A 22,487-nucleotide genomic window follows, 5' to 3' on the forward strand; every position below is an offset into this window, starting at 1 on the left:
TAATGCCAATGTTTCAGGACAGCCTGGTTGCTGAATTATATACTCTTAAGGGGCAAAGATGGATACCGTCCTCATGTTCACACTGTAAGCCTTAGAACTGTTGAATTGTCATATTAGCCTTTTGTGTACATTTTTATCTAATAATTACAAATACCGTCACAGGCAATAATGATAATGACGTTAATTGCAGCCTGTGTGTAACAGTAGCCCAGCACTCAAAATACTGTACGACACAAATAAGCAAGACACAAAGAAAAATCCCTTTTTGTTTTCAAAATAATTTATTCATGCATTCATTATATGGAATTTGGTAGTAACATTTCACAATTTGAATTTCATTCATTTATAGCTAAATATATTTCAAAAGCTAGTAAAATATTGTATAATCCAAAATGCCAAGCGCAGCTTCTTCAATAGACGAACAAGCAATAAACGTATCTTAGGCATGCAAACCACACTCGATAAAATTATACGAATAACGAAACTATATGAATGATAGTATTGCTAATGAGTAGCTGACCAAAATACATTCATGCTGAAAGATTTTCAGTATAAAGTGTTTTTGTGCTTTGATTTTAACAAGATCTTTTCTAGCACATTCTTACGCAGCACTGCAATTCTGACTTAGCCTACTCATCAACTCAGCAAAACTTTGTCAAACAGCTGAATAACTGGATGTTTTAAAAGACGGAGCAACGGAACAACACAGAGTAAACTAACAATAAGAGGAGATGCCAACATGAACAGAACAAACGAAAGGAACTGGTTTTATTCCATGTTTTGCTTTGGACGTGGTCATATTTTGCATATCGCATTGCTCTCCAAAATGCATATGTGATACGGAGGTATGTGAGCAAGCAAACAAAAAACTAATTTGCATGCTACACCACATTGAGAGGTAGCAACCAGTGTTGCATTCACGCAGTATTGTCTAGTACGGAGAAACTATGAAGGGTAGGGAACTTTGCTGGCTGTAGTATAAACCGCTCATCTGGATTAGCACATGCGGAGCAGCTGATTTAAATGCACCATCAATGCTGAGCAAAGCCAGGGCTTCAGCAAGGCACATAATGACATCAGGCTTCTTATACAGTACTGTATGTATAAGACATGCCAGTAACAAATGCGCTTCATCACTCCAGGCTTCTTATACAGTACTGTATGTATAAGACATGCCAGTAACAAACAAATGAGCTTCATCACTCCAGGCTTCTTATACAGTACTGTATGTATAAGACATGCCAGTAACAAATGAGCTTCATCACTTCAGGCTTCTTATACAGTACTGTATGTATAAGACATGCCAGTAACAAACAAATGAGCTTCATCACTCCAGGCTTCTTATACAGTACTGTATGTATAAGACATGCCAGTAACAAACAAATGAGCTACATGTCATATAGTAAGCACAATTTGGGGGATTTCAGGGCCCCAAAACTCATTCTCAGAAAAATAATGACCTTGTCCTTCTGCACTTTGTCCTTTACATACCCCTGTAACATTGTTTTTATTTTATTTTATACATTTACAGTATCTAAAGTTAGTTTCAAATTCACTTTAAATCCTTTGGCAATTCTTTTCTTATTTTGGTTGAATGTAGCTGCCACAGAGGCTGGATTCTGTACTGTGCACGTGTGCATGGGGCATGGTGCATGCAGCAGAACGGCTCCCAAAGAGCACACCGAAGGGTCTCTGACTGGTTGGAGGAAGACAAATGACAAATGGTGTGCCAAGTGTGGATCTCTATTCCGGTTATTACTCTGATAATGTTATTGCTTCTTCTGTACTGGTCAGATCTCCAAACCCTGTGAATCAGAGTGCTTCTGCAACAGAAAAGCCACTTCTCAGATGAGCAGCTATACACTCTACTTGACAATGCAAGTTCAATAATACAACTTAAAAAATAATAAAAGGAATGTTCTGAGAATAATAAATAGATATAAAAAAAACAATAGAATCAAAATGCGTGTCGCTGTTTCTGACAGTGCAATGCCTGGCTCCTTTTAATTCCAAGGGGCTCAGCACTTTCAAGATGAGAAAGCAACTCACTCAGTAACCCGCTACTAATCAAATATCATTCAATGCTACCTCTAAACAGCAAGTTCTAAGGTACTTTAGTCTGCATCTTCCTGCACTCCCCATGTAAATAACGATAGAGGAAACAATTTGATTCGAACTGAAATATAAATTGATTACAAAGAAATTGAACAAGACAGCCCCCCCCAAAGCAAGGGTCATTCTGTTGTATGTGTTTCTATGGATTCAGGTAGCTCAAGAAAGAACAGGACATTTGGTTCCTCTTAATGACGTGGGGCTTTTTAGCTCAGGGAAAGACTCGCAAAATCGTCTGAGCTAAAGGTTTTCTCTCAGGGAGGGGCTGACTGGGCTTGTGTGGGAGGGGCTGACTGGGCTTGTGTGGGAGGGGCTGACTGGGCTTGTGGGAGGGGCTGGCTGGGCTGTGTGGGATTTGTTGACTGGGCTCGTGTGGGAGGGGCTGACTGGGCTCATGTGGGAGGGGCTGACTGGGCTTGTGGGAGGGGCTGGCTGGGCTCGTGTGAGGGGCTGGCTGGGCTCATGTGGGATTTGTTGACTGGGCTCATGTGGGATTTGTTGACTGGGCTTGTGTGGGAGGGGCTGACTGGGCTCGTGTGGGAGGGGCTGACTGGGCTCTTGTGGGAGGGGCTGACTGGGCTCGTGTGAGGGGCTGGCTGGGCTCATGTGGGATTTGTTGACTGGGCTCATGTGGGATTTGTTGACTGGGCTTGTGTGAGGAACTGACTGGGCTCATGTGAGGGAAACTTTAAGACTATATTTCTTTAAAAAAAATATTCCATAGAAAGTTTCCATAGCCAAATGCTATGACTTTTTCTTTCTCTGTTGGGTGCACAATGGAGTACATGCATTGGTATCCCGTCCTTGCAAGTTAATCTGTAAATAATTTGAAAGATTATACATTATACACATAATTTTCCAAATACTTTAGAGTACAAATGGAATACTGCGTATATAGAAAATATAAATAAGAGTGTGTGTGCGTGCATGTATGAAATGCTTTAGGGTCATACACATGTCTAAAGTGCCAAGTCTGTGGTCTCACTAAAAGGTGTGTATATATTTCCGGGGAAGAGAGTGGAATTTGTGGTTGCAGGCTGTGTGTGTTCTTGGATGCTTCCCAAAGGTAGAATTAAACTCCTCAACCCGGGAAAGACGGAGCAGACAGGGGTATTGATGTCAGATTCCCGGTGTCCTCCCACACAGGGGGGTTTCCACTGTCTTTACCAACAGCCCTGCAAGGCCTCTATTTTATCAGCTTCCTCACCTACAGAGCAGCTCTGCTGTAGGCTGCACTCGCACTGAATCTGAAGACTGTTCCCAAGTGAGCTTTCTGCGTACTTTTTATGCACTCATAAAAGGTGTATTCATGAATGCATTATTACTCATACGCTCAAGAATATTTATGAGTACAGCATGAATTATGTAACACTCATGGATATAAATGTGTTCATTCATATTACTATTACTACTTACTGTTATACTCAAGTGTACTATAATTACACCTGTTGTAATTGGACTCTACTTGGACTGTCTGACTGTTTGGATTCTTTTTACATGCCTCAGTTAATTGTAGTGCAATTGGCCACCAGGTGGTGCTATAATGCCACTAGCAAAATTTTTACATTTATAAGACTAGCCCGTGTCCTGCTTGACAGGTTACAAAATGTGTTACAAAATATTATTATTATTACACAGTAAAATGCACAGAGTTAAAACAACTGTTACAGAGTCTATTTGAGATAGACTATTTTAACCAACATTTTACTGTGTAATATTAGTTATATACACGGACAGCGTGTGACAGCAGAATGAGTTTAAGTCGCTTTTTTACAGGAGAGATGGGTGGGGTGTGAACAGCGATTGACAGCTCTGACAGGCATCCCGTTGGCGGTCCTCTGGTCTTCCTCTATGACTTCTCCTGGAACCTCCTCCACAGCTGCCTCACCTGTCTCCCAGCCTCCCTCCTCACACAGGTGGGGAAGGAGGCCGCATGTCGGTGGCTCACCTGGTGAACATCGGAGGGGGGGGGGGGGGATTGGGTCACAATAACACGGTGGCACAGGTGGAGCCATCTGTACACCGCCCCCATTTTAAACCAAAAAACCAGGGGCCTGCACCATGAAGCAGGACGACTGAGTTAGCTGGATGACTGCGCTCAGTCAAACCGTTAGCCAAAAGAGCTGTTCCGGGTTATACTCAGAGTGGTTATCCAGCTAACTCTGAAGTCGTGTTTCGTGATACAGGACCTGTGACGTTCACTCATTTCATTGGACTGAAACAGGCAGAGCCTGTGCCCAGTGCTCAGGTTTATAAAACACACAGCACTCCAGCGTCAGCGCCTTACCTGTGCAGTGCTGAGTGCAGGGGCAGAGCCTCACTGCATGCTCACAGTGAGGGAGCCGGGAGGGGGGGGGTGAGTAACCATGGCACTGAAACAGGAAGCGAGTGTACTTATCTGCTGGCCAGCTCCTTTTTCAGACAGGATCTGAAGGAGGTGAAGCGCTCTACAGTTTTGTAGCTCTGGAGTTCGACACGGAGCAGCCGCAGGTGTGGGAGAAAAGGAGCGAAGTCATGAAGGCCATGCAAGGAGAGTCGTTATTCAGAGAGAGAGAGAGAGGAAGAAAAAACAGCACGTGGTTAATTCATTCTGTTAGCTTTGAAAGAGAAAGGCTCGAAATGCTTTTTCAAAAGCAGCAAACGAAGTTACAGGCCTGAGAGACGCATGCAGAAAGAGCAGGCAATGTTACTGCTGATGAAACATCGTCTTAGTCATTAAGAACCAATGTCTGCTCTTCATAAGTGTAAAAGTCACTCACTACTGTACATGAAGTTATGTTAGCGTCCTTAAGAACATAATTCAATCTGCCACTAGGTGGCAGTGAAGTTCTTCAGTCTGTTCGCTTCTCTCCAGCCGTAGAACTATCATTCGTCCTCGTCTCACTCTCACCATTACATTAACATGAGATTTAAATCACACTTTCTTCCCCAAGTTATTACATTTTTCTCACATTAAAATTGCCATAACTGAAGGCCTGTTTCATTGTGACGATGCCCTCCAGTAGTTTGGGAGAACAGTCACTGCATCCGAGACACAGGCTGCATCTGCAGCTCATTGGCAGCTATGAGATAGAGACTGTTCCACCTGATTAAAAGCTCCCTCCTCAGGTGATGCTAAAATCATCTAGCAATGACAAGTGCTATACAAGGCTAAATTAAATCAATTACACCTTGGTTCTATACTGTTCTATTACCCCCTCTATTACGCCTCCACCCTGAGGTCTGACTTACCCCCCTGACCCCTTCACTCCACCCCAGGTCTTGGCCCATTCCTGACCCTTTGACCCTTGACCCTCGTACCCTTGTGCCACGGTGCAGACGGTCCTTCATAATGCCGATGAACTCCTTGTGGCTCAGCTGGTCGTCGTGATCCACGTCGAAGATCTTGAAGACGGTGTTGACCAGATGGCGGGTGAGCTTCAGTCCTGTTGCCACGTAAACGGCGCGTGCAAATTCGTCTGGGTGAGAGAGCATCCCAAAAATTCTAGCTGAGGACAGTGGCACATGATCCCAGACCCACAGACAGCTGAGATGAATACACCTCTATGGCACACAGAGCTGTTCCAGGCTGCAGATAGCTGAGATTAACACACCTCTATGGCACACAGAGCTGTTCCAGGCTGCAGACAGCTGAGATTAACACACCTCTATGGCACACAGAGCTGTTCCAGGCTGCAGACAGCTGAGATTAACACACCTCTATGGCACACAGAGCTGTTCCAGGCTGCAGACAGCTGAGATTAACACACCTCTATGGCACACAGAGCTGTACCAGGCCGCAGAGAGACAAACAGGAAAGGCGAGAGCCATAGGTAAACAGAGGAACAGACCTTGCCCAATAGAGCGGCTGGCGAAGTTGTACATCTGCATGGCGATGGCAAAGTCCTCCAGGTTGTTCAGGAACTGGAAAAAGGACCTGAACTCCTCAAACGTGATTCCCTGCAAGGGGGCAGGGGATTTCATACTTAATATAATTATTATACACAGGTGATAAATACATATACAGTATATACAGTAGGTAAATACATGTGTACATGTATAACTTAGAGATATGATGTTGCTGGCTACTGACTATGGCAAGGTTTCAAAAGTCCCTTTTTTCTTATCTCTATACACACATTATTTCAAAATAACCTTTCTTTTATAACAAAATAAAACTTGGGGAACGTTGTTGGATGAACAAGGAGCAACTGAAATTCTGTGTGCTTTCGCTGCTCAGTTCAGAGACCAGTTGCTTCTTTTCCAAATAATCTCTGACTTTCCAGACCACTTCATTTACTTCCAATTTATAACTGTAACCTACTGAATACCTTCTCAGGGAACACTTAAGTGTCCTGAAAGCCCACAAGGGACCAATTCCTCTTTACTGTCGGTCTAAAGCAGGGGTGTCTGATCCTAACCGGCAAGTGCTCCAGGTTTTTACTTTAGCCGAGCGCTAAGACACCTGAACTAGTCACCTAATCATGACATTTAAACAAGACCTTGATAAGGATCAGGAGTCTTAGTGGAGGACAAGAACAAAAATCTGAAACCACACTGGCCCTTTTTGGATATAATTGGACACCTGACCAATCAGAGGCACTTCCTCTCAGAGTGTCTGGAGGATGTGGTGTGACCCTTGTTGACAGTAAAGTGGGAATTTCAGTAAGGACAAACCTCTTGTGTCTTCCACAGCATGAAAGAGAGAAAGAGCACCGCGTGAACACCACATAGACACTGTGCGAATGCACACACCACCACCAGCATTTACGAGCAGCACAGAGGCGTTACCAGCATTTGAAAAGGAAAGATATTATCGGCAACAACAAACAGAAAGTTGTAGTAAGCTGTGATGGTCTTTAAGGATTTAAGGATTTAAACTGCAGATGAAAGAAATGATTAAAAGAAGGTAGCTTGTGCTGTTTACCACATGCCCAGTCAATCAATCTTAAGGGTTCCCCAGTGTATGGCGTCAAAAAAAACGTTCCATTGGAAAGACTTTGTATTTCATTTCCTGAAGAAGTAACAACAGAGCAGGTTGATGTGTCTTGGTTAGTAATGACACCAGTGGGGCCGGGGCGGTGGAGGAGAGGTGGGCCGGGGGACGCACCTTCTCGTCGGGGATGCTTTGGCGGACGTTCTCCAGATAGCTGCTGATGTTCTCCACGTTGGTGTAGCGCAGCAGGATGCGGGCGAAGTCCTCCTCGCTGATGGTGGTCATGCCCTTGGAGTAGGTGAGGAACTCGATCTCCAGAACCTCCGTCTGCAGGTTGTCCATGAACCTGGGGGGAGAGGAGCAGGGCTGCTGGCTTTAACCCCCTGAGACCGGCAATACAGCATGCAGTACTAAAAGACTCGCAGATGCTTTGTATGGCCAACCAAACCATACAGGTTGTGTGTCCCAGAGGCATTGTCAAGAGAACTCTCTCCATGACACAAGAGACTGCTCTGTCACAGTTTGGCTGTGCTCACTTTAAGTAGCACTGAAATAAACACAAACAAACAATATTCCCCAAAATAACCCTAAAATACCTATCTTAACAAGTATTTTGGTTGTATATTTAGACTTAAAATCTTATTTTTATTACTTTTGCTAGATAAGACAAGAAGATTGCCAAAGGGGTGAAAATGAGTTTTACTCATTTCAAGATTACCCAATGGGGTAAGACAATTTCACTTGTCAAACATAAAGTAATTTAAAACAAGCTAATGTAATCCACTTGAGAGAAAAAAACAAGAATTTACTGTATGTCTCATTGCAAGACTAAAGCACTTGTTAAGACAGATTTGTTTGCAGTGTACCTGTAAGTGTTATCAGATGATATCACAGTAAATATAACGGAATGAATCACCACGACTGACCTGTAAAAATCCTGGAATGTCAGCTCAGCCTTTCCCTTCTTCCCGAAGAAATGTACCAGCAGAGTGGTGTCAATCATCATGTTCTCGTCAGCTCGCTGTGAGGGGGGAGAGCAGGATTCAGATACAAAGGCCGCGCTGGCACCTGCACGGGGAGTTCAGACAAGCCACGGGCCACAGAAACGTCGAGCTGCGGCTAGTGCGCTACGTACGGGGGAGAGGGCAGAGAACTCACCGTCCCTCCACATGAGCACCCTGAACTGTCCTGTCTGCCAAAACCGTGTGACTCAGAAGGGCCAGCTGCCAAGACCCTTCTGAGTCACACAAAACAAAACAAAGCATACCAATAAACAAATGTTCAATAATAATAACTAAAATAAAGTTAAATAAATTACACTGGCATATTAGATTAATCGGATTAGGCTGATAAGCTTTAATAATATGACGTTAAAGGGTGGAGCCTTGGCATAAACTGGAAAGTTTGTTAGTCATGAGAAACAATCCAGGATGATTACACGGGCGAATGACAAGTTCTGTGCCCCTCCTCTGCTGGTTGCTCATTGGCCGCTGCTGGCATGACATCAGGCTGGGAGGACAAGGTCACAGAGACACGGGGAGGCGATGGCGACTGCAGCCGTTCCCACAACACGCAGCAGCACAGACAACATGCGCAGACACACGAGGACAGAGCTCCTTTTCCAGAGCGTCACTCAGCGCAAAAGTGAAGAAATACATTTGGGACAGACTCGCACCTTTAGCCAGGGCAGAGCCCTGGGGCACAGCCGACAGACCGGGCCAGCCTCTGGCAGCTAAACAACCGGCGAACCTGCACCCATGTTTTAAAGAGATTTTATTTTGCGTGGTAGTGACACCCTCAAAAGTGGACCAGCATTACATACACACACACACACACACACACACGCACACAAGACAAGAGACAGACAAAGCGAGGACGTGGGCGCGCCCCATGCACTTCTGCGCAGACGTCATGTGACCAACGCAGAGATACGCATCGCGCTGCTGAGCCCCTTACACCTTTTTCTCGCTACCATGGAAACCTCTGCCCCTTCATGTGCTTTGTCTGGTATTTTAAAATGACCATACCTTTGGCTCAAAGAGAGACGTTAATAAAGGTTTATATTTTTCAATATATGTAAACATATACTGCATATATTGTAAATATATCACTTTTTGCCCCTTTCAAGTACATATTTGTGTGCATATATGGTAGAATACATACTTTGAATACAAATTAAAAGCGTCCCCAAAAGTACATGCATAAAATTGCTTTTAAAATGGGCAATAATTGATATATTCTGTAATATATGTAATATGTTTTGTTGTATTTAAAAAAAACATTGCTCACATATTTTATCATACGTGTGTCATATATTACATTTTGGTCAGTTTTTGAAAACTGGATGCCCATTTTGAAGTACACTACGTCAAAGGATAAAATAGAAAATGTCTCGGGGGACAAGGGACATTTTCATGAAGGCAAAAGATACAGGCATAGAATAGAGAATCGAAAGAGCCCATGTCTAAATGTTCCTGATTGGCCAGTGACTCAATTATGTGTTTAACTATGTTCCTGATTGGCCAGTGACTCAATTATGTGTTTAACTATGTCCCTGATTGGCCAGTTATGCGCTGAACTACAGTTGGGACCTTCTCTTTGTTACCTGGAAAGGCGGGACAGGGGTGGAAAGATGAGGGCGGGGGGAGTTAGCAGGTCTCTGAACATATTTTAATTATATCTAACAACTGACAAAACGACAAAAAAAATAAAAGAAGAAGTGTGAGAAGTATCCTGTTGAGACCGGTCAAGAGCATGTCACTGGGACACAATCACAGGCTGACTGGGTGGTGGCTGAATGGGTGGGGTCTGGGGGGTGGGGGGGGGGGTTCGCCGGGAGGTAGAAAAGAAGGCGATTGGTCACTGCTGCTGCTAGGCGGCTGGCTGGTCGCCGTGGTAACCCATGCCCTGCCCTGCGGAGAGTTCAGTCATGCTGAGACTGCATGGCTCCTCCCAAAAGGCCGAGTGCATTCAAGCGCCCACTCCCCATGCGGCTCGTATACCTCTAATCTAAAGTCCTATCGGGACGGGACGGTGTTTCAAGTGGGAGAGAGAGAAGACATTGTTCCACGTGGATGTTCAAATCAAAACTTGATTCCAACACAATGTCACATGTTCACAGATGTGATGCAGATCATTTGCTGTATTATTTAAAAACAGAGTAATTTTGCGCATTGCGTCCTGGGGAGGAATTTGAAAAAGCGAAGCCCTTGGTAGCACTTCACGGCTCATTCCGTTTCAATTTGGTGCAACTGCCTGATTGTGCTTTTAATTCCACAGTAACACAGCCGAGGCTAACTGTCTACTGCAGTACTGCTCATTTACATTTCATTTGTATTTTACTTAAAAATGAATAAAATCGCAATGTTGTCGTATTTGACCACATTTCCCATGTAATTAGCCCTCTATTCTCAGCTGAAAAGTGCAACCAAGGCACTGAGTGACCCAAACAGAAAGGCCCCAGGAAATACACCAATTTGCTGCACCGATAGGTCCAGTTCACACAGGCTCTTTGCTTTTGGAGCTGCTTTTGTGAGGGGACATTTATGTGAGAGAAAGATGGCAAAAAGGAAACGTGGTAGTTTCTAAAACACTTAAGAATGTTATTTTTACTATATTGGGCCATTTTCCTGTAACTTTCTTTTCTAAAATCGACTGTGGGTGATATCTTGTACAGCACTCACTTTAATATTCCTGCCTGAAAGACATACTGCTGATTCATTGCCCGTTGAAAACGATGCGTAACACATGCATATGCATGGTATTGTCATTTTTGTTTTCATTCCATAACGGCGTTACCACACATTTCCTCTCAGGTTTTCTTGAAGCTTACACTGAGCTAACGACATAACCACAGTCACACCCACGGCATGCATGTGAGAGCGCTAACTTACCGCTTCTCAGACAAACACATAAACAAACACAAATTACCAATGTCAATCTCACCATTTCTGAGATGAGTAACACTGCGGTTTATATCCTGTCGTAAGAAAACAGCTACAGATTGACATGACTTTTATGTTACGCATGCATGTCAGAGGCAAATTAACATAGCAATTAGCACCTTCTCTTCCTGTCTTTGTTTCTTCATTTTTTCTAAGAAAATGAAAATGCTGAAATGGATATGTCAATTTTTATGAACTATTATTTTAGGTGGATTGATTCAGTAAATTTAGTAGCATTAACTCATGTAGATATACACTCTCAGAAATAAGGGTACAGTGGAGGTACCCTTCTACAAGTACAGGTATTGCTGACTAGGGGAATCATTTTATGGGGCGGGATAGGGTACTGCCCCAATGATAGCTTTTTAGGCACCTTCTTTCACTGAGAGCGTATATAGAATGATGCCCTGCATACAGGCGTTTGTTGTGCATAAAAATAACATTCAGACTTATTCCATAACTTGCCTCAATTTGCATACACTTTCCTTCCCTTCCTGCATGTTACTCATATCTGCATAGTGGCTGTTAGTGGGTTTTAGATCAACAGTCACTGGACAGCCAAGCAGGCAGAAACAAAACAGTCAAATCACACAGATACTGGACACAGAAAAAAAACGTAAATCACCATGAACACACTCACAAAAAAAAACAACAACAATAGAAAATGTTATTTTGAAACATTGTCAGCTGGGATATTTCTTTGAAATGATAAAAAAACGAAATGGGCAATGAAAAAGAAAAAGATAAAAGCGATGAATAAATAAAAATATTTGAAGAAATGAAAAACAGAAGCCCATCAGAAACTCGGAGCTGCCCTGTGATCTGGGTTAGGTGGGTGAGGAAAAGAAAAACGGGGCGCAGGGATAGGCTAATGGGATGATGACATCACAGAGGCTTGTTGTACTACAGAGCGGGGCAGGACTAAGGACAGGGGTACCTCGGCCAGGTCAGAAAAGAGGGCTTGACTCGTGCCCCGTCTCAGAATGTCCCAGTAGCTCCGGGGCACAAATTCCTGAGGCTCTTTTTTAAGAACCTGCAGAAGTTTTCAGAAGCACAACTGTTAGCAGAAAGGAAAAAAAGTGCACACAGAGTAGTCTGTGTGTCAACTAACACATCCAAAGTCTAGTTCTGCTATCACTACACCAATGACACTGTGAAGCACTTAGCCCTAAAACAGAACACACTCTAAAAAGGCAACTACTATATGCCTAGCCCTTTTAAGCTATGTATAGTAGCGTTAATATGAAACAGTAAGAAATATGTTTTACTTCAAGGTATTTGACATCACTCCTTCTTTTACCTTGTTTGGAAGACCAATGCTCTTCAGTCAGGTGTTTTATTTTAGTTGTTTTTACATTTGATAAAAACACAAGACCTGAGCAACAAAAAGCATAAGATCAGACAATGAGTTTAGCGATTACCCACTAAAGTATTCCTGGACCTTCCGCCAGAGTACAGAAAATCAGCACACAAATGACAACATAAATAAGATTCAAATGTGAAATGCTGAGCCAGGGCTGGTGGGAACGTCGCTGAGCATGGCCATGGAGAGAGCTTTTCATGGGACACACAATGTGCTGGTGACCACGGCTACAGTAAATGCCCACTGAGAGCAGACAGTCAGTGGTTTGAGTGAGAGCCAGAACAGAGCGAATTAGCTTGTTTCTTTACCCAAACTGGGGAATAATCCGGCCCATTATAATACAAAGAGAAAAGGCTGTAATCGTGTGACAGTGAAAAGGATTTGTCTGTTCTCCACAAGCCTTCTTGCCTTGAGAACTACCCCAGTTTACCTTAGACAATGCAATGGAAATGCGTGTATAATGGTGAAGGTCAGAGTACAATATACCACTCCAGTCTGGTGAACTTGTGGCCAGATTTACTAAGCCCTTTGTGATGATTTTCAGGCATAAAGACGATGCATTCTGCCCACGAAACGTGCGTCCTATGTATCAAACTGCTGCACAGGGCTGGAACCACAGTATGCAAATAAAGGGCTGATATTATATGTGTGGCTGATTATGTGTTCTATTGACTTGACTAAAGTTCACACACTTAATGAGGGTCTATTTCCACCTAAAGAGCAGGCGTAAACCAAGGCGCAAGCAAGACAGAGACACAGGTTCCCAATCTTGAAATAACTTTGCACTGAAATAATATTTGCCAAAAAAAATCACACTAATTCAACTCCAAGAAATCATCAAACATATTATTAGATAATAATTCATATTAAATATTTAGAAGAATTTCTTCAATTAACCAATATCTCATGCAAAGCAGTGGGAAATTACCTTAAATAACGTGCTCAACGATACTGACAGTAACAAGTGTTTGAAGTTTCGAAAAATTGTTTGCCACTAGTAAAGAATATGTCTTGGCTGAATGCATTGATATGCTGCTTTTAATCACTTTTGCCCGTTGCAGAAAGACATGCCTTTTGCCTTTAACAGAACATTGTTAGAAACTAGAAACAGAGCATGCTCAACTGGCATTGCTAAAATAATAAAAACAGGGTTGTGTGTTTGTGTTTTGATTAGTTATCCTCCAAAACAACCAAGGAAAAGGAACAGGGAAAGACTTCTGTGGCAACCAGCCATACGAATAATTGCGCTTCTGGGAGAAATAAAATATGTCATGGAAACTAAAATAGCCGCCACAGCTGGAAAATATACTCATTTTGTCCTGGGATGGATACGTATTTACGTGGCAGCTGATACATGGATGCAATGCACTAAACACCTGTTTTAACTGCACTGTTTAAGATCTGTCTCTTTCGCAAAATGCGGTTTGAAGGCAGTCCCATTCGTTGATTGCATAATGAGCTGTAGCCTTCGTAAATAAGACGTTAATTTCAGGCAGACTGCGACCGCACCGACACAGCTTCGCCAGGCCGCATTTTGCGAGCTTCGGGTAAGTAAATCTGGCCCTTCATATGTGAACAACACGTGTTTAGAAGGGATCCAGAGTGGTAATGATACTCAAGGCCCTCACCACCAGCACAGACTGGGCCTACAGCTGTAGGCCTCAGCCACAGTCTAACACATCAGCTGACTGGGGGACACATCTGGCCTCATCCAATCAGGGACAGGGGGGGTTTAAAGTCTGTCCGGTTCCTCCCTCCTGCAGTTGAAGACGACAGGCAACTCGGTGAGCTCCATAACATTTGGGACAAAAACATATTTTGGGAGGGGGTGCTGTGTATAAAAAGTTCTGCAATGTCTACATGGCAAAACCAAATCGTTTAAAAAATCCTCCAATGAAAACTGTGAATGTGCACTTTATTGTGGTGTACAGAGCTGAATCAAGAAAAAAAGTCATTATAGGCATACACTCTGTGTTTCTCTCTGCAGTACAGTGCAGACTGCAGGGAGCATAACAGACATTCGAGTCTGTGACTGCAGGGAGCATAACAGACATTTGAGTCTGTGACTGCAGGGAGCATAACAGACATTCGAGTCTGTGACTGCAGGGAACATAACAGACATTCGAGTCTGTAACTGCAGGGAGCATAACAGACATTCGAGTCTGTGACTGCAGGGAGCATAACAGACATTCGAGTCTGTGACTGGAGGGAGCATAACAGACATTCGAGTCTGTGACTGCAGGGAGCATAACAGACATTTGAGTCTGTAACTGCAGGGAGCATAACAGACATTCGAGTCTGTGACTGGAGGGAGCATAACAGACATTCGAGTCTGTGACTGGAGGGAGAAGTAGATGAGAGCAGTGTGTGCCCCTCAGCAGCAGGTGACAATCAGAGGAGAGGCACACCTCTCTCCATGACAACTGGTAACCTGCAGGCCCCCTGTGAGACACTAGGGGGCGCTGATGCTGTGTTAGGGAGGAACCAGGAAACTATGCTCATGGGAAAAGGCCAGAGGCTCTTCAAACTCCTTAGCCTGGTGAGATAGCTGAGATTCAAGGCCGTTATCTGTTGGGCAGATAACAGACGATCCTAAGACTGCAGCCTCCCTGTGAGCACAGCACTGCCGCCATTTCCCCAGACTAGGCGGAATGTTCTGGACTACAACTGAGTGAACCCCGTCAGGGCCACATCCCTTTCCCTCTTACAGGAAGTGATGCGTATACAGTGGCTGGGGAGTTACACTGTAAACACTATCCACCTCCTGAGGTGTGAAAGTGTGTCTCAGCGACCTCTGCATGCTGCACACATATATCTTATTTAAAAACAATGTGCCTTTAGTCAAACCTACACTCAGTGAGCACTTTATTAGGTATTTATGACTTATTTTTGAGACTAATTAAGTCTTCTGTTGCTGTTGCCTATCCACTTAGAGGTTTGACGCGTTGTGTGTTCAGAGATACTCTTCTGCATACCACTGTTGTAATGTGTGGTTATTTGCATTACTTCCTGTCAGCTTCGACCAGTCTGGCCCTTCTCCTCTGACCTCTCTCAGTAACAATGCGTTTCTGCCCTCAGAACTGCTGCTCACTGCATGTTTTTTGTTTTTCCATCATTCTCTGCAAAATCTAGAAACTGTTGTGCATTAAAATCCCAGGAGATCAGCAGTTTTTGAGATATTCAAACCACCCTGCCTGGCACCAAAAATCAGTCCATGGGCAAAGTCACATTTCTTCCTCATTTGGTCTGAAAAACAACTGAACCTCTTGACCACATCTGCATGCTTTTATGTATTTAGTTGCTGCTACATGATTGGCTGATTAAATATTTGCATTAACAAACTGGTGTACAGGCCTACCTAATAAATTGCTCACTGAGTGTAGATTTGTACTCAGCATCTATGCATTCTACTGATCAAAGTCCAGTCTAACTACCTCTTCAGTTGTACAGGAACATCCCACATTGGCTCCACTGTTTTTCCAGTAATTCTATAATGCAGCTACATCTTGTAAATTTAGCCAAAAGCATCTATTCCTGCCCATTTTGCGGTTAATACAGCAGGTTTATTGCTGCATAAATAAAGGCTCTTGTTGTTATGTTAAAATGATTACAGTAGCACCCAAATAATAGGAACACAAAAAGCTAAGCACAATTAGCTGAACTGAATTATGTTAACCATAAAGACAATTCCTCCACCCATCAGACCTAGAATGTCCCCTTTTCTTAAGTAATTATGCATGATAAATGAAACGGCATCTGCTCCATTGTCAGATAAAGACTATGAATGCAAAACCCATACATCTACAAATATATATATATAAAAAAATCTCTTTGCATACAATAAAACCCACCCCAAAGAGGGTGGGTGGGGAGCTCTGAGCTCTGTGTGACCTCTGACCTATGACCTTGTGGCCTTGAGAATGACCAAAGCTCAGTTCTGAGAGCCCAGAGCACAGCCCCTGCTCTCTCAGTTCAATCACTGCATGGGACAGGAGACTATGTCCTCAAGCCTGGCCACCTACCATATGACAATCATCGCCAGCTGTAGTCAGGGCTTATAATATGTTAATCAACAATACTCAAAAATAAATGTATAATGTATATAAAAGTATATAAAGCAACGACAGTGAGAAAGCGGGCACTTGATGGGACTGGACTGAAGCATTCTGGGAGGATGATAGGAGAGGTGATACATACGCTGTTGCCGGGGGCAACGTGATATCCATACAGCTGCAAACTCTTTCACACAGTGAGAGAGAGAGGGAGTATGCAGAGTTAAGGGCGCGGCATGCCGTAAGGAGGAAGAGGAGGGAGGAGGAGGAAGAAGAAGAATAACACAACATGTTAGAGACGCATGCACTAGGGCATCCTTTCATTTGCTCAGGCACAGTAGTGTTAGCATGGGGTGTTAACTCTATGGATGCACTAACCCAAACATTTTCCAAACATCTAAATTACTTTCCACACAGGAGAGACCACACCAGGAAATCCACAGGGTCACAGATGATGTTTTACACTCAACACACTGAAATGATCCTTCACATTTACTTAATATTTCTCTAAGTACATGCACCATATATTACACAGTAAGGTTTTCATTAGTGGTGGAAAAGTGAGACTTTGTGAACCACACTGAGGGTAGAGCTGCCACATGCACTCAGTCTCTATGAACCAGTCATTTAGACCAATCAAAAGACTTCAGTAGCAAAGCACTCTGATTGGCTCAAATCAGTAAGTGGCTCATAGCACATGATGGCTCCACCAAACCTTGGGGCTCCTGAAGCCTCATTCTCCAGTCATAGAGAGACACTGGGCTGTGTTTTTGCTTATTGGCCAAAAGGGACCATGGTTAGTGAAGTGGTATGATTGTGACGATAAAACTAGTACTTTTGTGGATTTTACAATCATATTGGCTGGATATTTTGTCAGATTCATCAATTTTGATTAATTGATTTGACAAATTACCAACAATATTACATAATTTCTGCCCTTTTGAAGACAATTACATTGACTCTAAATATGATTAAGAAATACAGTATAACCAGTGCTCATCCTGATTTCTCTTGTCGCCTTTGGTCAGTGAGACCAGTACACCAGTATCTTAACTATTTACTTGTACTTGTTTGGTCTTTTTGACTAGTGAGCACTAATCAATAAGGTTGTGAAGCAAAAATAATGTAACATTTGGTGATCCATCTCAGTCCATCTTTGAGTGAAAGACAAAAACACAGCCGTCACCGTACCACATTACAATGGGGCCCGGAAGAATAAAAACTTCAGCTTAACTACAATGCAAACAATAATTCACTCAACATCACTACATATATTTTTATATTCATGACAATTTGTCTTAAACAATGAACATACAGTTGGATTAATTCAGCTCTAACAGAGTAGGTCCAACGGGGAGCATATGTACTGTAATAAAACTGAGCCCTTTACTGTGCATTTACAGAATTCTGACGGGAATTTCTGCTAACTGCACCAGACTGAGAGCAGCATAAACACTCACTCACACCCAGCGTGTCCTTATCAGGTCCAGCTCACAACACCCCAACACTATTTTACTCTTATCACTATTATGCAAAGCTGCATTGGTCGTATCCCTAATGAAAAGTGAATGTGTCAATATATACAATCTGAATTTTCTTTATGGTCTTCTCATGCAGAGCAATAAAACAGGCTTTCCCTGTGTGGAGTTTGCTAATGCGTGTGTGATGATGAGGTAACCCCCTCAGCCCTGTCTTACCAGCTGTGCAGATTTCTCAGCGTCTCCTTTCCTCTCCCTCTTCTCGTTTTTCTTGCGAAAGATCTCCTGTAGCTGAACGAGACACAAGAAACCAGACTCCTATCCAAAGGTTCACAGCTCTAAGGATTATTACATACGGCATATGCTTTTCTCCACCGCTCATTGCTTTCAATGCTGTTGGCCTCAGTTTGGAAAAGCACCGGGTCGGGACTGTGGACATGATAATAGCTTTTTTCGAACATTTCACAAACATTTTTGGGGACAAATAGCTGTTGAAAGGCTTTTGGAGCCCAGTCTCCCCGAGGGGGAAGCAGAGGACACCCACCACCAGGAACTCTCTCTTGTCCACCATCTGGTTTCCATCGGCGTCAAACATGTTGAAGGCGATCTTAAAGCCAGCGTGAGGCTCTGAGAGGGAGAGGAACAGGACTATGTGAGGACCGAAACCACACAATAATAATAATACAACAATCATAAAAAAAAAAATTTTAATCAGTAAAATATATGTCAATGTCTGTTCGGTCAGTGGATGATGTGACCTTTTAGGCTGATAATAAAATTGCAATTAATTTACAATAGTTCTATATTAAGTGACAAGAGGTTTGTTTAAAAAAAAAAAAAAAAGTGAATTATTTATTTGTTTGGTGCTGGGCTTACATTGAGTCTGGTCCATATATGTAATACCATTTAATTTTAAATTTGTTAAATGTATTTTAAAATAAACATATCTCCTGCATGCTTTTCCTTGAAATATATTTTTTTTAAAGTTAAACAAATGTTATTGGAAAAGCTTGTATAGTATATCTCGAGCCAGAAAGCAAGCAGTTCTAAGGTATCAGAATTTGTTTGTATGAAAATAAACTTTCTACTATGTCCTACTTTTTTCCCATGCACCCCTTCACTGAGACAAACAGGCCTTTAGCCCCATTACCATTTCACATGGGTATGAAGTATTCAGCTTACAAAGTTATTTATTTTTTAATGAACCCTCAGCTCCAAGAGCATTCTTACAGCAGTGTACAGCATGCATAGGTAGGAAAACAGTCATCTTAGTTTGATAGGTGTTTACAGTAATACCAGCTGGGTTTTCCCAGATATTAAGCAGGCCTTGTCTGTTTGAATCTCTTTCCAGCCGATTGATCACCAACGTCCTCACGTTTTACATTTTTGTTCTAAATAAGCTTTGACTGCATGACACTTTGTGCTTAAAATTTTTTTTTACATAAATGTACTCACTTGTCAGGATGCAGAGCAGAAAAAGATACTCAGTGTAAGCGATGATGCCTGAAAAAGAAAATCAAAGGGCTCTATGAGATTTTCAAGTGCAGAGAACCACAGGCCAAGAAGCGACAAAGACCTTTCAGTTTAGTCTCGAACGTTTTTGTTTTTACAGTGCGAGTTGTACGGGTGGCGTGTCTGAATCCAGGCTTAGAAATGTTTACTGATGTTCAAAGCCTACTCCTTTGGAGATAAATGGAATTAGTAAACCTTCCCGGGCGACCTGGCGCATTTTCAGAGCGTTTGGAAATCTCCCTCTTTTTTTATAATGATAAAATCTAAAAAGGTGCCTCCTCGTTTGCAGACGGTATTTCCCACCCTCCGCAGCGCGAGCATGAATTTCACTTACGACGTCAAGTGGCCATTTCTCGACCCAAACGCAGACAGAATACCGGCTCCTCGGGTCAAGCGCGGAGCTTCCGATGTTTGGACACGGAGGTGTAAAACATACCCAGTCATCTGTCACTGAGCTGGAGATAGTCTGACTCCTCGCCTCCCTGGGACGCCCTTTGTTGTGTGACAGATAAACTAAAACGAATGGACGGGATTTTGGTGCTGAAAGCATTCCGCATCCCTTGTTTGAAGAAGACAGGGCTCTGAACACTTCTGGGTCACAGCCCTGGATGTCAGGAGAGAAAGGGGCACAGTACAGTAAACTCACTTAGCAGGGCGCAGGGCCACCCCCGTTTCTGATTAGATTAGCTGCTCTTGCCCCTAGGCAAAGATTTTCGGTTAACTGATCCGCGGTTAGCACCTGTTAGCACTGCACTTCGAATTAAGGACACCCCAATTTATACTGTTATATTTTTCTGCTAATGTGAGAGTTCCATGTTGATGATCACCTCGGGCTTTTTACTTTTCAACATCAGCAATTTAAGATGTTTTGTCACTGGATCTCTTGTCAAATGCACCGATCAGAGCAAATGAGGTTACCTCTTGTAGCCACGCTAGCCATAATCTAGAAAGAGCTCATTAAGTGTATAGAAATGACAGTCCAATAGCACTCTCAGATCTCATTCTGCCTGTAGTAATTAGGGCGATTGGTGTGAGGTAGGTAACCTGACATCGTAACTACACTAATATTAGCATATTCATAGTTAAAATGTCCAGTGTGACTCATAATGGGAAGATATTAATCTGTTTTATTTGATCATTTGCTTTGCTTCTGTCTTAATTTGCTTTTACAAATAAATGTGACAAAAGAGAAACAACTGTTCACAGATTTAATCCCTGATTACCAAACCATGTCTTAAAATGGATTTTATAATTATCGCCAGTGGTGATTAATGACATGACTCTTTCTGCAGCTGTACTGTGAAGTCGGTTTTTACATGTCTGCTGGCAGATCTGTGTGATGTTGGAGAGAGAACACCATGTGACTAATGGTGACTGCACACTGTGTCTATAATGCATTTCCAGAGATACACACCCCCTAGAAACGGGTACAAAAATGTCTTTGCAACTGTGCTACAACATAGTCGACTCTTTGTCAACTCCTAACGGCACACCTGATTACTTCATGTTGTTTCTTTCAGTTCATTCAGTTCCTTCTGTAACTAGTCCTATTTTAAACACAGACTTGTCCAACTCTTCACATTTGCATAATAAGGTTATCACAGTGTCAGTCCCAAGCAGTTATCAGCAATCATGACTAAATGGTTCTAAAATGATGCCCCTCTAAAGAATGTGGTTTTATTTTCCTCTCTAGAAGACTCAAGTTTATACACAGGTAGCTCAAAATCCTTGCCTTTGCTCTCTTGAAAATATTTAGGTTTATTTCACTCTGTGAAAAACTTGTTTTTATTTTACTCTCCAAAACAGCTCTCTGAAATGCTTTTGGGAACGATGTTTTCTAAGGACCCTCCTAAGCACTACACATTTGGGTCCAGCGCTGTGCGGCTCGGCCGGGAGCCCACGGGCTCATGGGAGGCAGCAGCTGGCTGTCCTCTCTTCAGAAGATGAGCGTGAACTCAGCGCTTGCTGTCACCGATAGAGAAGAACGCAGTGAAGGGACAGAACTTTAAAAGGCGGCCTGTAGCGTAGTGGTTAAGGTAAATGACTGGGACACGCAAGGTTCTAATCCCGGTGTAGCCACGATGAGATCCGCACAGCCGTTGGGCCCTTGAGCAAGGCCCTTAACCCTGCATTGCTCCAGGAGGAAGATTGTCTCCTGCTTAGTGTAATCAACTGCACGTCGCTCTGGATAAGAGCGTCTGCCAAATTCCAATAATGTAATTTAATGTAAAAAGTATATTTCTATCCCTGCTGAGATTTTGCATGTGAAAACTGAAATATTATAAATATCACCTATACCTCTCTAATTTCAACTGTGGGGCGGGAAAGTGAAATGCTGTTTCATCCACTGGCCAGTGGCTGGTGCATCCCAAAATTCATCAACCATTTTCATCAACCAATTTCAATTTCACCATTACACCAGGAAACTAGATGTTTAGAATCGAACAGGACCTCCAAGTCCAAGTGGCTGGTGTTAATTTCACTGCCTGCAATGGCCTCTCAGAATTGAGAAGGAAGAAGTGTGGTTAGACGGCACCGGGCCAGTCTTGGGTCGGTTTGGTAAAGTGTTCAGGGGGTCTGAATGACTGCCTGAGGTTCAGGAATGTGCAGACTGAGGGCGCCCAATGCTCACCTTTGATTTTAATAGAAATATTTGCATCATTATTGTTGCGTCATTAATTCCCATTCACTCAATCTGGTAAAATATATTCTGTACAGCCACTGGGTTTGTAAAAGAGATCTTCTAGGTTCATGTGCCCTTTCTTCACTCTCAGGCCTCTGCACAGCCCAGCTGAGGTGCTACACCGTGGAGTCTCATTATGTAACATGAGAAACAAACAAACCAGGCGGGAGCCTAACAACCAAACTGGCACCAGCAGCCAGCTCATGCTGCTACTTTCCAAGAGCATTTTCATACATTTGTGTACTGCAGTGTAGCGGTAGGGTGCGGAGCGTGCAGTGAATTCTTCCCTATACATGCAGACCACTGATATACTTTGGAAAAGCATAATTGTGAATTGAGGAGGGTTTTTGCCTTTGGGGTACAAGTTGTTCTTTAGGCTGGACAAAGAATTAAGTATGTACAATTGTATTACCACCTCTGGTAATTAG

At 43.0% G+C, this 22,487-nt stretch overlaps 1 protein-coding gene across 3 annotated transcripts in view; it reads right to left on the bottom strand.

The window, feature by feature from the left end:
- Positions 1 to 262: 262 nt before the first annotated feature.
- The window catches only part of LOC133130598 (calcium uptake protein 3, mitochondrial-like), a 32,380-nt gene continuing 10,155 nt past the window's right edge, over positions 263 to 22,487 (bottom strand). The window contains exons 5-14 of one of the 3 annotated variants that reach the window (XM_061245272.1): positions 19,320 to 19,367; positions 18,409 to 18,491; positions 18,084 to 18,155; positions 16,532 to 16,573; positions 10,030 to 10,044; positions 7,954 to 8,048; positions 7,202 to 7,373; positions 5,943 to 6,051; positions 5,413 to 5,570; positions 4,507 to 4,575 (exon numbers count right to left, since the gene is read on the bottom strand). In XM_061245272.1, coding sequence (XP_061101256.1) covers positions 4,507 to 4,575; positions 5,413 to 5,570; positions 5,943 to 6,051; positions 7,202 to 7,373; positions 7,954 to 8,048; positions 10,030 to 10,044; positions 16,532 to 16,573; positions 18,084 to 18,155; positions 18,409 to 18,491; positions 19,320 to 19,367 — 863 coding nt within the window. Of the gene's footprint in view, positions 4,061 to 4,506; positions 4,576 to 5,412; positions 5,571 to 5,942; positions 6,052 to 7,201; positions 7,374 to 7,953; positions 8,049 to 10,029; positions 10,045 to 16,531; positions 16,574 to 18,083; positions 18,156 to 18,408; positions 18,492 to 19,319; positions 19,368 to 22,487 lie in introns of those variants that run through there. The other 2 variants (XM_061245273.1, XM_061245274.1) reach the window with 2 other exon arrangements.

This window comes from Conger conger, chromosome 6 (assembly GCF_963514075.1).
Source record: "Conger conger chromosome 6, fConCon1.1, whole genome shotgun sequence".
Taxonomy (NCBI): domain Eukaryota; kingdom Metazoa; phylum Chordata; class Actinopteri; order Anguilliformes; family Congridae; genus Conger; species Conger conger.